At 40.4% G+C, this 16392-nt stretch overlaps 1 protein-coding gene across 4 annotated transcripts in view; it reads right to left on the bottom strand.

The window, feature by feature from the left end:
* The window catches only part of TPGS2 (tubulin polyglutamylase complex subunit 2), a 67053-nt gene that overhangs the window by 37800 nt on the left and 12861 nt on the right, over positions 1–16392 (bottom strand). For 3 of the 4 annotated variants that reach the window (XR_006195531.1, XM_042911443.1, XM_042911445.1), the window contains exon 2: positions 16267–16346. The exons of the other annotated variant lie outside the window; for it this stretch is intronic. Coding sequence is in view for 2 of the 3 variants with exons in the window: in XM_042911443.1 (XP_042767377.1) it covers positions 16267–16346 (80 nt within the window). In the remaining variant the exon portion in view is untranslated. The remainder of the gene's footprint in view (positions 1–16266; positions 16347–16392) is intronic. 4 annotated transcript variants of the gene reach the window in all.

Genomic DNA, 16392 nt, shown 5'->3' on the forward strand with positions numbered 1-16392 from the left:
AGAGAGAGAGAGAGAGAGAGAGAGGGAAACAGAGAGAATCCCAAACAGGTTCCATGCTGTCAGCACAGAGCCCAATGGGGGCTCAATCTCATGAACTGCGACATCATGACCTGAGCCAAAATCAAGAGTCGGATGCTTAACTGACTGAGCAACCCAGATGCCCCAAAATTCAGCCACTATCTTAAAACATACACAATAATCAACTCAACAAAGATTACAGAGTTGAATGTAAGACCTGAAAACCATAAAACTCCTAGAACAAACCATGCAGGGTGAACCCCTTGACATTAGTGTTAGCAATTTTTTTTCCTCTTTGGCACCAGAATCAAAGGCAAGAAAAGCAAAAATAAATAAATAAGTGGGATAGAACACTTGTTATGTACAGCAAAGAAAACCACCAACACAATGAAAAGGTAACCTAGTAAATGGGAGAAAATATTTGCAAATCATTTACCTGATAAGCGGTCAAAATCTAAAATCTATAAAGAACTCATAAAACTCAACAGAAAAAACAATCCAATTTAAAAATGGGTTTAGAAACTATATAGACATTTTCCCAAAAAACACAAATGAACAAAAGTATATGAAAAGGTGCTCAACATCATTAATCATGAGGGAAATGCAAATTGAAACCACAATGAGGTATCACCTCATACCTGTTAGAATGGCCATTATCAAAAAAGACAAGAGGCACGTGGGTGGCTCAGTCTGTTAAGCATCTTCAGCTCAGGTCATGATCTCATGGCTCATGAGTTCAAGCCCCACATCAGGCTCATTGCTGTTAGCACACAGCCCACTTCAGATCCTGTATCCCTCTCTCTGCCCCTCCCCAGGTCTCACTCGCTCTCTCTCTCAAAAATAAATAAACATTAAAAAAAAAAAAAAAAAAAAGACAAGTGTTGGTGAGGATGTGGGGAAAAGGGGATGCTTGTGCACTGCTGGTGCAAATATAAATTGGTGCAGTCACTACGGAAAACCGTGGAGGCTCCTCAAAAAATTAAAAATAGGAACTACCATATGATGCAGCAATTCCATTGCTGGGTATTTAAATAAAGAAAACAAAAACACTAATTCAAAAAGATCTATGCATCCCTGTTTCACTATAGCACTATTTACACTAGCCAAGATATGGAAAAAACCCAAGTGTCCCCCAATGGATGAATAAAGAATGTATGGTAAACACACACATGCACACACGTGCACACACACACACATAATGGAATACTATTTGTCCATAAAAAGAATGAAATTTTGCCATCTGTGACAAGACAACATGGATGGACCTCAAGGACATTATAAGTGAAATAAGCCAAATACTGTATGATTTCACTTTTATGTGGAATCTAAACAACCAACCAACCAAGCTCAGAGCTACAAAGTACAGACTGGTGGTTGCCAGAGGCAGGGGTTAGGAGTGGGCAAAAGTGGGTTCAAAAGTACAAATTCTCAGTTATAAGTAAGTCTTGGGGATATAATATACAGCAAGGTGACTATAACAATACTGTACTGTGTATCTGCAAGTTGCTCGTAGAGTAAATCTTAAAAGTTCTCATCGTAAGAAAATAAAACTTAAAATTATGTATGGTGATGGATGTTAAGTAAATTTGCTGCGGTAATCATTCAAAATATACACATATATCAAACCATTATATTATACACCTAAAACCAATACAATGTCGTATGTCAATTATATCTCAATAACATTGAAAACAAAAACAATTCTATTAGAGAGGCGGAGTCTGCAGAGCAGAGTTACCAGTTTGATCTCTTTTTTGCCTCACCAGATAAGGCAGAGTAGTGTCTGCTCTGCTGTGACTGCTTTGGTGGAGAGGGAGGGGGAAGGGGCAGAAGAAGAAGCCGAGGAGGCGGCTTAGGGAAACAAAGTGTGAAAGGAGGTTCTAAGCAAAGTTCTGATGATGCTGGAGGAAAATAATCCCTGGCATAAATTCCAGACCCATTCTCATAAATTATTTTCTGAAACAAATTATTGGATAAATGAGAACATCTTCAAAGTGAAGAGTATATACTTCTAGAGCATTTATGTAATGAACCTAATGATTCTGAAAGTTCTTAGAAAGTAAAAATGTATAACAAGACATGAACAAGTACTTCATATGGACAGCAAATCATCTAGTCTGGTGGTGGAAAGAACAAAGGAATAGCTTAGTATCTTTTCAGGAGGTACTAGGAACATGCCCTAAATTCTAAGTAACTCACATCTGTGCACATGACGGACCAGTCTTCTCTAGCCAATCAAGCCCTCGGAGTGTACAGAAGGATGGGTTCAGTTCTTTCCTGGCGCCCTCAGGCAGACTTCTCATCATCGTTACATAGAGGGGCAATATATTAGCAACTCTATCCAAAACTTTTTGCTTTTTAGACCCCTCTGAGATGTGATACTGAACACTTCTTATAAGTCACATTGCTGGTTACTTTAGGCAGGTGATGTGTGGGCAAATTAGAGTCTAGCAGGACAATCTGAGTTTACTTCCCAATTCTGCCACTAGCTGAGTAACTCTGAGTGTCACTTAAACTCTGTGAACCTAGGTTCAAGAATAAGCTCCAAGAGAGTCTAAAAGACACCAGAGGCAGGAGAGGGTGTAAGCTTGGCAGGAAGAGAGAAGACTAGGTAATTAAAATTTTAGGATATAACATCTTCAAGAACCATAGGTGAGGAGCAAATTTCAACCTTGCCGGTAATTTTAAGCAGTATTTTTAAATTATTAAATGCACAACAGCTGTCCTTTTAATGAAATGGGTTTTTCATTTTCCTGATCTAACAACTAAAATATGCATTGTGATCAGTTTTTGTTTGATCTCTTCACCATCTAGTTCCCAGTCTCACAGATGTGTAACCTAAGGGATTCTCTGACTCCTTGGCTAACTTACTTATTTTCATACTGAGTAAGCTGTCTGGAATTAGGGCTTCCTCCCAGTGCCTCCTGAATGGCACATCCTATGTGCTCTCAGGAAAAGCATGCACACAGAATGCCTTTCTTCCATCCCCAGAACCCTAGCACATGAAGTCTACAGTTGTTGGTGTTCTGACAAAATCCTTGTTCCTTCTGTCACCCCCAAAGTCCAGCATCTACTCTGAGATTTTGGTCACTAGTGCCATCTAGTGGTGGAAACGTGGAAACAACTGTCTATCTGACCTAACGGGGATCCCAAGAAATCCAAGCCCATCTTTAAGTTAGGCTGGAGAATTCCACTAGTGATGATTATAACATTTATTATAATATTTATTTTGCTCAAGGAAGAAATTTTGGTATTATTTTATACCATCATTTAAAAAATTATTCAGGATTCATAAACATAAAAATCAGTGAAATCAAGTATTTACTACATTCAGATACTAACATAAACCTATAAAATGTCAAGGAGTGTTCATGAAAATCTTAAGCCCACACGGACATTCGTCCATGAATCACCATGGGTCCTGGCTCTGCTGCGTCCTTGCTGCAGATGTCACCACCAGGAAGCCCGCACTGTGGCTGGTCCTGAAGCTCTTCACTCCCTTCCTTCTGAGTGGGGCTGTCAGGGTGCCACTTTTATGTGGATCCTCTACCCTGACCAGCAACTCAGAGCTACTGACATTTCAATTTCTCTCCTGCCCAATCTGGAAAGAGACGGCTCTTCTTTAGGTAACAATCTGCCAACTTCAGAGGGCTTCTTCACACCAGGTTCATGTGTCTTATTTTGCGGGGCGTGGCAGGGAGGAAGAAGATTGGCAGAAAGGGAATGTAAAAGGGGGAGGTATGAGGATTGGAAGGATTTGGGGAGAAAGTCAAGAAAGGAGAATCATACTGCTGATCAGTGTCTGAAATTATCAGGTGGCCTCAGTGTGGTACTGCTACTCTGTGTAGCCCAAGGCTGATTCTGTCACATGGTTCCTGGTTTTCATTCTTCTTTTCTTCTCCAGAGGAGGCTATCTGCAGTAGCCTCTTTAGGCTATGCCAGAAAGAGGCTACCACAAGCAGTATCACTGCTTTATCAGTTGAAGGACTTGAGGCAATTTGGGGAACTATCAGCTTCTTTCCCAGACCTTCATTTTCGTTCCTGAGCACTGCCTGAGCCTTGAAGGAAGGGCTAGTAAGAGCTGTCCACTTTCTCCTGCTCACCTTCTCTACTGTGGGAATCTTGTACCACTCTGCTCCCTCCCTTTCAGAGGCCACTTTACCGGGGAAGCGGGCTGGGCAGCAGATGCAGGATGAGGCAGGCAAAGGGGCGAGGGCCAGAAATTAATGTTTCTGCAGGTGCGTGTCCATCCTGGGCAGGCTCTCCACACCCATCTGCAACCTCAGCAGAGGAAGAATTGCCCGGGAGGTCCATCGTGCTAAAATCAAACTGGAAACCTGAGGCAATGAGGACAGCTGCATCTAACAGAAACTCTTCTCAGGAAGGATGTCCCATGTAGTCAAAGGAGTATCTGTTGGGGCTGTGGAGGGATAGGGCGAGGCCTGCAGGAGAATTCTCAAATATATTCTCAACACCCTGCCTAAAGAGAGTGGGAGGGCCTGGTGAACTGGAATCTTTTGTCTTGGTGGGTGGTGTATGAAAGGTTGGGTCTGAGTTGCTTAAAACTCAGAGGAGAAGCAACATATTCTTCCCCAAACCCTTTCCACATACAACCATCAAATGTTCCTCTAAAGACATGTGATGAAAAAGATACCTAAATATCAACCTGTCTGGGGCACCACGTTTTGGTGAAGCTCAGTGTAAGGTAAGACATCAGCCAACACAACTTTCAAATGGCAATGCCCCCAGCTTAACAAGTCAGCAGGTTTCTACAGATGGAGGGATTTGTGGGGGAAGCCCCTGCACCTGAGGGCTCCTTCTGAGATGTTGGCTGCGGCAGCTGGACTATCAGGGCTTATGGAAAAGGTGGCAGGTCACCTTGGGGCTCATTCCGCACTTTTATTAAGTGTTATGGAATAAATACTGTGCTGGGCACTAAAAACAGAAAGGAATAAGGCCAGGTACAGAGGCGGCTGTGGCAGATACATAGGCTGCTGATTCAAATCCATCTTCCTCTGTGACAAGCCCTAACTTTGTCTAAGATGGCCACGTGCCCGGCTCAGTACTTAAGGCCCTCCTCTGCAACAAGTGTGGGGCATTAACTGTAAGCCCAAGTCCAATGAGGGAGGTTTTAGGAAAACTTTCCTTCCCCTGTTAAAAGGCGACAGATGTGGCTGGAACCTCCCTTACCTCATCTTCCTGCCCTGAGCCTACAGGTGGCAGGTGTGGCTGCAGCAGTCATTTGGCTGCATAAAGGAACAGGCTGAATTAGTGATAATGGCTTAACATGTTAAGGCTGATGAACCTACTGTAACTGTCCATCTCAGGTCTTGTTATGCAAGAAATATTAATTCCTACGTGTTTAAGCTGTTCTTAGTTTAGTATTATATTTCCGTGAGCCGAACACATTTCTACTTTCTGCAGAGACAAATACGTAACAGGTAAGTGTGGAGACAGAGGGGTAGAGGGTGGTGCCACAGACTCTACAGAGATAGCTGGGTAGACAACGGAGTGGTGGATGGACAGAAATGCAGGAGATGTCACATGAGAGGAATATGGGATTAGCAGCGCAGGGGTCCCTGGTAATTTGTGAGAGCGGTGTCCAGGGAATGGTGGTGGAGAAATACAGGCTGTGGAAGTGTGAAGACTGACTGGAAAGTGAAGGACGGGGATAGTAATTTAGACCAGGGGTTAGCAAATTGTGGCCCCCTGAATATCTCCACCCTGCCACCCGTTTTTTTTTTTTTTTTTAAATTTTTTTTTTTTAACGTTTATTTATTTTTGAGATAGAGAGAGAGACAGAGCATGAATGGGGGAGGGTCAGAGAGAGGGAGACACAGAATCTGAAACAGGCTCCAGGCTCTGAGCTGTCAGCACAGAGCCCGACGCGGGGCTCGAGCTCACGGACCGCGAGATCATGACCTGAGCCGAAGTTGGCCGCTTAACCAACTGAGCCACCCAGGCGCCCCTGCCACCCGTTTTTGTAAATGTTTTATTGGGACCCAGTCACACCTGTGCATTTCAGCACTGCCCATGGCTGCTTTTAGTGCTACCATGGCAAAGATGAATAGTTGAGGCAGAATACAGCCCCAGAATCTAAAATAGTTACTATTAGATCCTTAAACACACACACACACACACACACACACACACGCTGACCCCTGATTTAGACAATTTTTCTACATACTTGGCTGTGCAAACAAAGGAACAAATGGCCAAGTAGCCAGAGACACAAGGTTACAGATTTTGTTTTTAATTTTAAAGAGATGGGAAGGCCCTCTAGGAGAGTTGCCAGTGCAGCGGGAAGAAGTGAAGCACTGGAGAGGGACAGACTAACCCACAGAGAACACAGAGGGGCTCCCAGGGTGGAGAGGGGGCATGAGGTGAGGGGCTCCCTGGTGACAAGGTGTCACAGCCTGCTCCCTCCCACCAGGGATGCTTACAATAGATTCATAGCAGGGCATGTGAGGGACAGATCCGCAAGAAGGTTCAGAACCCACTCTCTGTAGACTGTAGAAAAAGCGAGCCTAAAAGGAGAGGAGATATTCTGCCAAATCATTTGGTCTCTGCGGGCCATAGTTTCACCACCAGTAAATTGAATTTTTATCTGGGGATTGGAAAGTCTAACCAATCAAGAATTGTAAAGCACTCTGCAACTATGAAATGTCACCGGAATACTTAATAATAGAAGTCTCCTGACACCAGGATGCTGTGAGTATCAGGAGGCAGGTGCTTTCACAGGCCTGAGAGATGAAAAGCCCAGTACAGACATTAGGTCTTACTAACTACCATCATTACAGAAGGCAGGCAGCACACACAGTGAACATGAATCATATAACTACACAAACCAGGCAGATTGAAACTGCTTTTTAAGGAACAAAAACGGGTGCAATACATTAAAACAGAAAGAGGTGGTTTTCCTATTCCTCTAACCTGAGGAGACTGCCACAGGTATGTGGTCATTTAAGTTTTAGTTTTCAGCCTTTTCCTCCTGTGTTTTCACCAAAGAATCACAAAATATCAGAACTGGATGAGTCCTTCAATAACACTTATTTCAAAACACTTATACATGATGAATATGAGACCCAGAGAAAGTGTATTATCTAGCCAAGGGCCTAGCGCGGCCATGAGACTCCTTTCTACTTCAGGCTGTTTTTGCCTAGTCAGTGCCTACACAGCCTTATTCCTGTATCTTATCTCCATGGGCTCCCCCCGAGGACTGCATTTGCCCAGAGGGGCAGGGCAGCTGTAGGGAGCCTCTTCTTGGAGGGCCTCTATGGCCCCCGTATATTCACGCAGCTATGGACAGCAGGTCTACTGCGTGGCAGTTGGGCCCTGGCTGGAGTGTCTCTAAGCAGGTAAGTCTCTAGAGTCAGTCCCCCAGAGAAGTGGAAACTATCAGCCCTTGAGGGCCCTCCCACTCCTCAGGTATAGGCACTTTCTGGAGCAGGCACAAGTCAGGGGGCCCTGCCAAGCCTGATCCTATGGAAAAATGCTCTTCAGTAACCACTTGGGTAAATAAGTGGGGTAAGGGAGTTTCAGCTCCGCTCAAGACTTCTGCCCTCCACTGCTTAAATGACAAAAGTAGGTATCAACAAATAACACATAAAGCACTGTGTCTATTTTGAATGAATAAATTATTACATTTCTAGATATGTCGCCTCAGACAAGGGAAACAAAAGTGAAAATAAACTATCATCTACACCAGCATAAAATGGTTTTGCACAGCAAAGAAAGCCATCAACAAAACAAAAAGGCAACCTACTGAGTGGGAGAGCTTATTCATAAATGGTATACCAAATAAGGGGTTAACACCCAAAATATATAAAGTACTTATACAACATCAAAAACACAAAGAATCCAATTACAAAACAGGCAAAGAACCTGAAAAGACACTTTTCCAAAGACATACGGTTGGCCAACAGACATGAAAAGATGCCCAACATCACTAACCATCAGAGAAATGCAAATCAACACTATGATCAGATAATCACCTCACACCTGTCAGAATGGCTAGACTGAAAAACACAAGAAACAAGTGTTGGTGAGGATGTGGAGAAAAAGGAACCCTCCCTTGGTGCACTGTTGGTAGGAATGTAAATTGGTACAGCCACTGTGGAACAGTATGGAGAGTCCTCACAAAATTAAAAATGGAACCACCCAACAATCCACTAAACCCACAACTGGATATTTACCCAAAGAAAATGAAAACAGTAATTCAAAAAGATATAGGCACCCATGTTTGCTGAAGGATTATTTAAAATAGCCAAGATATGAAAGCCAAGATGAATGAAGGGGTGCCTGGGTGGCTCAGTTGGTTAAGTGTCCGAATCTTGATTTTGGTTCAGGTCATGATAGCATGGTTTGTGAGACTGAACCCCCTTTTAGGTTCTCTGCTGATGGCGCAGAGCCTGCTTGGGATTCTCTCTTTCTCCTCTCTCTGTCCCTCTCCCACTTGCACATGCGTGCTATCTCTCTCAAAATAAATAAACATTAAAAAAATGAACGGATGAAGAAGATGTAGTATATATGCACAATGGAGTATGACTCAGCCATATAAAAAGAATGAAAAAAGAATGAGATCATGCCATTTGCGACAACACACATGGACCTTGAAGGTTATTGTATTAAGTGAAATAAGTCACAGAAAGATAAATACCATATCATTTCACTTATATGGGGAATCTAAAAAATAAAACAAGCAAAGAAAAAGTAAAAACAGACCCATAAACGCGAAGAACAAACTGATGGTTGCTGGGAGTGGGCAAGGTATGAGCAAAAGTGGTTACAGGGAGAGGGAGGTACAGACTCCCAGTTATGGAATGAGTAAGTCATGGGGATGAAAAGTACAGCAGAGAATACAGTCAGTGGTACTGTAATAGCATTGTATGGTGACAGATAATAGGTACATGTGTGGTGAGCATAGCCTAATGTACCAACTTGTCAAATCACTATGTTGTACACCTGAAACTAATGTACATTGTATGTCAACTATGCTTCAAAAAAAAAAAAAGAGAAAAATTATTACAAAAACCTGTTCTTACACTTTTTAGGGTTATGAATCCCTTTCAGAATTGGAAGACACAGCTCTGCAGAAAAAGGTACACATTAGTAAATTTGACATACATTTCAAGAAGTCCCAATTCCCATTTTTGGACTCTTAGGGGGTCCCTAGACCATACTATTCATTGCTCACCTCCACCCACCCACACAACTAAAAGTATAGTAATAGTGATTATCTCTATGTGGTAAAGTCGTAGAGGACTTTTCATTTTTTATCTTTTTTTAATTTCCAAATGTTTTATAGTGACCATGTTTTGTCCAGCACAACCAGAAAAAAAAAATGTGCTAGACAAAAACAGAATCTTAAAAACAAAAGCACATACCCAAAACTCTTCTATTGTCTGTGTCCATACATTAGCTTTTAAGTATCTATCCAACAAGCCTCCAGAAAGCTCAAGCCATGGAACTGCACAAGTGAATTTCTATGCTGCTGATCCTAATACTGTTTGTACTTTAAATATGGCATATTTTACTGTAATTAAGTCTAGGATATTTCAAGTAAAGCACTCAATGGAAAATTCCAAATCACTGTATCTTATTATTCCAGGTGCTTTCACAGAAATTACCCCAATTGAGTATGTTTGAAGAAAATGTTCCATTGACTGTCTCAGTTAGCTAAAAATCTCTTTCTCTCATGCTTACCCATTATGCCTTTCAGATCTCTGAGGGCGATTTATCCATTCCCCTTAATGTCACTCTAAGCTCAAGGGAACCCAATAAAGATGCATTGTCCAGGGGGGCAAATTAAATCTAAATGAGATCAGCTATAGACTCCAGACCTAAAAAGCAGCCATGGAAGGCATGCTCCCAATGAATAAAGTACAGCATAAGTTAAACTAGGACAAGTGGATAGTCGTCTTAGAGAGTTCTGAAGAATATCTGGTATAAGACACAAGGAAGAATATGCCTCAGAAATTACCTCATTAAATAAGTGACACAATATGATACCACCTCAATGGTGTTCCACCTAGGACAAGGCATTCCTGCCCTCTCATCCTCCCATCCAGGTCAACGAACTCAGGCTTCCAAGCCAGGAATCTCCTTCTCTTTGGCAGACAGGAAAACACCAGGATCTCACTCACAAAAAAGCACTCTGAAGCACTCCCTAAAGGGCTGACTTAGGCCTATAAAGGATCAGAGGGCTGAAACAATGTCAACAAGGCCAGGCTGGCACAGTTGCACCAGAAGCAGGCTCTCCCTGATCAGCCAGCAAGAGTTCAGCAGATATACACTGTTCTAAATTTCCTTTTCTATTGTGAACTATGAGTGGAAATGGGGGTTGGGGCTAAGCGAGCCCATGAGAAGTTGGGAGTGCTGACTGAGCGGAGGTCCTAGAGAGAAACTTTAACTACCAGTTACTGAGCTGTCAAAGAAGGTGCCACTGGCTCAGTCCATGGAGGGTTAGCCCTGCTGGCAGGGAATGAACATGCACACATACCGTGGGATGCTTTGCTGCCCAGGGGAAGGCTGCCATAGTGGTGCCCTCCATTATGAGGGCAGTCTGCCAGAGCAGACATGGTCATGCTTAGATAAGGCAGGTAACTCTAAGTTCAAATTCAGGCTCTGCCACTTGGTAGCTCTGTGAGCCAGGACAAACTCTTTAACCTGCACGGACCAATGACTTTCTTCATTGGTAACATGAAGATATCAATATCTACCCTGCAGGGTTATTATGAGGATTAACTAAAATAAATTATATGATGTGTGTTAGTAGGCACTTATTAAATGGTAGGTTAATTTTTCTCCCCTGGTCAAATCCATTTGCTATTCCTCAGACACAGTGACTTTTCCAAAGCAGAAATCTGAACTTCCGAGTTCCGTACTTAAAACATTTCAATGGCTCTCCTTTGCTCTCTTAATAAAGAGCAAACTCCTTTGAATGGAAAGACCAAAAGTGATAGTATAGACGTAGGAAATAAAAAAGCAGTAAAAATGGATATTGCTATAAAAAAATCAGTCAAGGAACTCACAAAAAAGATTATAAAATATAATAATATGTATTGAAAATGTAGGCAGGAGAGGAGAAAAGAATGGGTTCAAACTTGAACGACCATCAACTTAAAACAGACTGCTATAGGCAGAAGAGGTTATACATAAACCCCATGGTAATCATCTATAAAAAAACCACTGATAAATCCTCAAAGAATAAAGACAAAGAAATCCAAATATATCATTAAAGAAAATCATCAAACCATGAAAGAAAGGATAAGAGAAAATCTTCAGAAACAAACACAGAAAATCTTCAGAAAATGTCAATAAATACATTTCTATCAATAATTACTTTGAATGTAAATTGACTAAACACTCCAATCAAAAGACACAGGGTGACAGAATGGATTAAAAACCAAGATCCATCTATATGCTATCTGCAAGAGACTTGTTTTAGACTTAAAGACACTTGCAGATTGAAAGTGAGGATATGGAGAAACATCTATCATGCAAGTGGATGTCAAAAGATAGCTACACTAGCAATACTTACATCGGACAAAATAGACTTTAAAACAAAGACTGTAACAAGAGACAAAGAAAGACACTATATAATCATAAAGAAGACAACCCAACAAGAAGATATAACAATTGTAAATATTTATGTACCCAACAGAGAAACACCTAAATACATAAAAGAGCTAATTACAAACTTAAAGGAAGTAATCAATAATAATATAATAACAGTAGCAGACTTTCACGTCCCACTTACAACAATGGACAGATCATCTAAACATAAAATCAACAAGGAAACAATGGCTTTGAATGACACACTAGAACAGATGGATTTAACAGATACATTCAGAACATTCCATCCTAAAACAGCAGAATACACATTCTTTTCAAGTGCACACAGATCATTCTCCAGAATAGATCACATTAGTCTAGGAAACAAACCTCAACAAATTCAAGAAGATGAAAATCATACCATGCATATTTCCTGACCACAATGCTATGAAACTAGAAGTCGACCACAAGAAAAAATCTGGAGAAACCACAAATACATAAAGGTTAAAAGACATGCTACTGAACAATGAATTGGTCAACCAGGAAATGAAAGAAGAGATAAGTACATGGAAACAAATGAAAATGAAAAGACAGTGGTCCAAAACCTCTGGATGCAGCAAAAGTGGTTCTAAGAGGGAAGTTTATAGCAATACAGGCTTACCTCAAGAAGCAGGAAAAAGCCCAAATAAACACTCTAACTTTATATTAAAGTGTTTATATTAAATACTCTAACAAAACCTAAAACTAGCAGAAGAAAATAAACACTAGAGCAGAAATAAATGATATAGAAGGTAAACAAACAAACTAAAAAAAAAAAAAAACCACCCAGTAAGACAGATCAAAGAAATCAAGAGCTATTTCTTTGAAGAAAATCAATAAAACTGACAAACCTGTATTCAGGTTTATCAGGAAAAAAAAAGAGAACTCAAATCACAAACAAGGGAGGGGAAATAACAACCAATCCCACAGAAATACAATCATAAGAGAATAAAATGAAAAACCATATACTAACAAATTGGATGACCTAAAAGAAGTGGGTAAATTTCTAGAAACATATAAACTACCAACATTGAAACAGGAATAGAAAATTTGAACAGACCAGCAAAGAAACTGAATCAGTAATCAAAAAACTCCCAATAATCAAAATTCCAGGACCAGAGGGTTTCACAAGTGAATTCTACCATTTAAACACTTAATACCCATTCCTCTCAAACTATTGCAAAAAACAGAAAAGAAAGGAAAACTTCCAAATTCATCCTATGAGGCCAGCATTACCCTGACATCCAAACCAGATAGAGACACCACTGAAAAAGAGAACTACAGGCCAATATCCCTGATTAACACAGATGCAAAAATCCTCAAAAAAATATTAGCAAAGCAATCCAGCAATACATTAAAAAAATCATTCACTAGGATCAGGTAGAATTTATTCCTGGATTGCAAGAGTAGTTTGCAATGTTTGCAAATCAATCAACCTGATACATTACATCATTAAGAGAAAGGATAAGAACCATATGATCATTTTGAAAGACACAGAAGTAGTATTTGACAAAGCCAAACATCCATTCACGATAAATACCCTAAACAAAGTAGGTTTAGAGGGAATATACCTCAACATAACAAAGGTCACATATGAAAACTCCACAGCTAACATCATCCTTAATGGGAAAAAAGAGTTTTCCCCTAAGGTCAGGAAGAAGACAAAGATGTCTACTCTCACCACTTTTATTCTACATAGTACTGGAAGTTCTAGCCAAGTAATCTGACAACAAAAAGAAATACAAGGCATCCAAATTGGTAAAGTAGTAAAATCACTAAGATAACCTGATACTCCATATATAAAACCCAAAAGATGACAGCAAAAAAACTTCTACAACTGATAATTCAGTAAAGTCACAGGACACAAAATCAATGCACAGAATTATGTTGCATTTCTATATACCAATAATGAAGCAGCAGAAAGAGAAATTAATTAAAAAATACCATTTCCAACTGCACCCAAAATAACAAGATACCTAGGAACAAACCTAACCAAAGAGGTGAAAAAACCTGTACTCCAAAAAGTATAAAACACTAATAAAAGAAAATGAAGACAACACAAAGAAATAGAAAGACAGTCCATGCTCATGGATTGGAAAAACAAATATTGTTAAAATGTCTATACTACCCAAAGCAATCTACAGATTTAATGCAATCATATCAAAATACCAACAGCATTTTTCACAGAACTAGAACAAACAATCCTAAAATTCATACAAAAGACCCTGAGTAGTCAAAGCAGTCTTAAAAAAGAGTGAAGCTGGAGGCATCATAATTCTGGTCTTCAAGTTATATTGCAAAGCTGTAGTAATCAAAACAGTATGGTACTGGCACAAAAATAGGCACATATATCAACAGAACAGAGAACCCAGAAATAAACACACAACTGTATGGTGAATAAATCTTCAACAAAGTAGGAAAGAATATCCAATGCAAAAAAGACAGTCTCTTCAACGAATGGTTCTGAAAAAACTGGTTGGCAACGTGTGAAAGCAAAAACTGCACCACTTTCTTATACTATACACAAAAATAAATTCAAAACGTATTAAAGATCTAAGTGTGAGATGTGAAACCTAAAAATCTCAGAAGAGAACATAGTAAGTAAAGTAACATCTTTGACATCAGCCATAGCAACTTTTTTCTAGATATGTCTCTTGAAGCAAGGGAAATAAAAGAAAAATAACCTATCGGGACTACATGAAAATAAAATGCTTCCTACACCACAAAGGAAACGATCACCAAACTAAAAGGCAATTGACAAAATGGGAGAAAATATTTGTAAATGACGTATCTAATAAAAGGTTAATATCCCAAATATATAAAGAACTTATAAAATTCAATACCCAAAAAACCAATAATCCAATTAGAAAAATGGGTAGAAGACATGTACAGACATGGTCACCAAAACATGAAAAGATACTCAAATCATCACTATGACAGTCTCATCCTCAGTATGGCTAAAATCAATAACACAACACAAGAAACGAAGAGGTGCAGGGGAGGGTGTGGAGAGAAAGGAACACTTGGGTACTGTTGGTGGGAATGTATACTGGTGCACCCATGGTGGAAAACAGTACGGAAGTTCCTCAAAAGTTAAAAATAGCAGTAGCCTGTGATCCAGCAATCGCACTACTGGGTATTTACTCAAAGAATGCACAAACACTAATTCAAAGGGACACATGCAACCCTATGTTTATACAGCAGCATTATTTACAACAGCCAAGATATGGAAGCAGTCCAAGTCTCCATGGACTGATGAATGGATAAAGAAGATGTGGTATATAAATACAATGGAATATTATTTGCCCATAAAAAAGATGAAATCTTGCCATTTGCAAGGTCACGGATGTAGCTAGAGTATCATGCGAAGTGAAATAAGTGAGTCAGAGAAAGACAAATACCATATGATTTCACTCATATATGGAATTCAAGAAACAAAACAAAGAAGCAAAGGGAAATATGAGGAGGGAGGGAGGGAAGGAGGGAGGGAGAGAGGGAGAGGGGGAGGGAGGGAGGGAGGGAGGGAGAGAGGGAGAGAGGGAGAGGGGGAGAGAGGGAGGGAGGGAGGGAGGGAGGGAGGGAGGGAGAGAGGGAGAGAGGGAGAAATAGTCTTAATTATAGAGAACTGATGGCTACCAGAGGGGAGGGAGCTGGGGAAATGGGTTAAATAGGTGATGAGGATTAAAAAGTGCACTTGTCATGATGAGCAGGGTGATGATGTATGGAACTGTTCAATTACTACATTGTACACCTGCAATTAATATAACATTGTATGCCAACTAACTGGAATTAAAACTAAAACTTAAAAAGAAAAATAAAGCACAAACTCATGATGATTTAAGAAGCCTGCATGTCCTGGTCCTTACCAATCTCTCTCCCTTGCTCTCTTGTGCACCAGCCACAGGGACCTTCTTTATGCTCTTAGAAAATTTAATCCTTCCCATTTCAAAGCCTTCCCACAGGTTGAAAGTCCCTTCTCAGAGCCCCTCTGTCTGGTTAACAACTCCACATAATTTCTTTAGGAAAAACCTTTCTTAACCTCAAACTAGGTCAGTCCTCCTGACAATGCTCCCTTTACCTCTCTCTCACTGTGCTAAGTCTACTTGGTAATTATATTCATAACGATCTACACTATGTCTTACACAGTAACATTAAGAGGTAAGGAACCGTTTTTTGATTACCACTGAATCCCCAGGAATCAACACCAAGCACAATGCCTGGCCCAGTTTAGGAGCTTAAAACTTCTACTGAACAAATGAATAAAAGTTCAGAGGAGGGTTGGAGAAGCAGTAGCTATTAATCTGGTTAAGTACTTCCCTGTAACACTTATCCACATTCTGCTCAGCATGCTTATTAATATTTAATTTTTCCTTTCCTTCCTGAATTTTTAGCTTTGTTGTATACAACTATGAATGTTCCACTGCCTCCAAATGATAGTGAGGCTCACAGGAGATGCTCCAGGCTGAGGAAATGGTATGGAACTGAAAGGAATGTTAAATGGCCTGAACATAAAAGAGAAAATTGAACTCTTCCTTGAAGGCAGCTGTGGCCTGAGATAAGAACAGGTTTCCTGCCCTAATTTTTCCTTCTTTAGGGTCACTGAAGTTGACCTCTCTTTGTGGGGATGTAAGGATTCAAAAGGGCAACACTTACTTGTTCCCATGAGGAAATCATATGACGTTCAGCAGGAGGCTTTTCTATGATAGTCACGTCTGTCACACCTGGGGAAGATTCTGGAAGAGGAAAAAGAGTGTAGAGCTGCAATAGGCCCGCTCTTAC

The sequence above is a fragment of the Panthera leo genome, chromosome D3, assembly GCF_018350215.1.
Source record: "Panthera leo isolate Ple1 chromosome D3, P.leo_Ple1_pat1.1, whole genome shotgun sequence".
NCBI lineage: Eukaryota > Metazoa > Chordata > Mammalia > Carnivora > Felidae > Panthera > Panthera leo.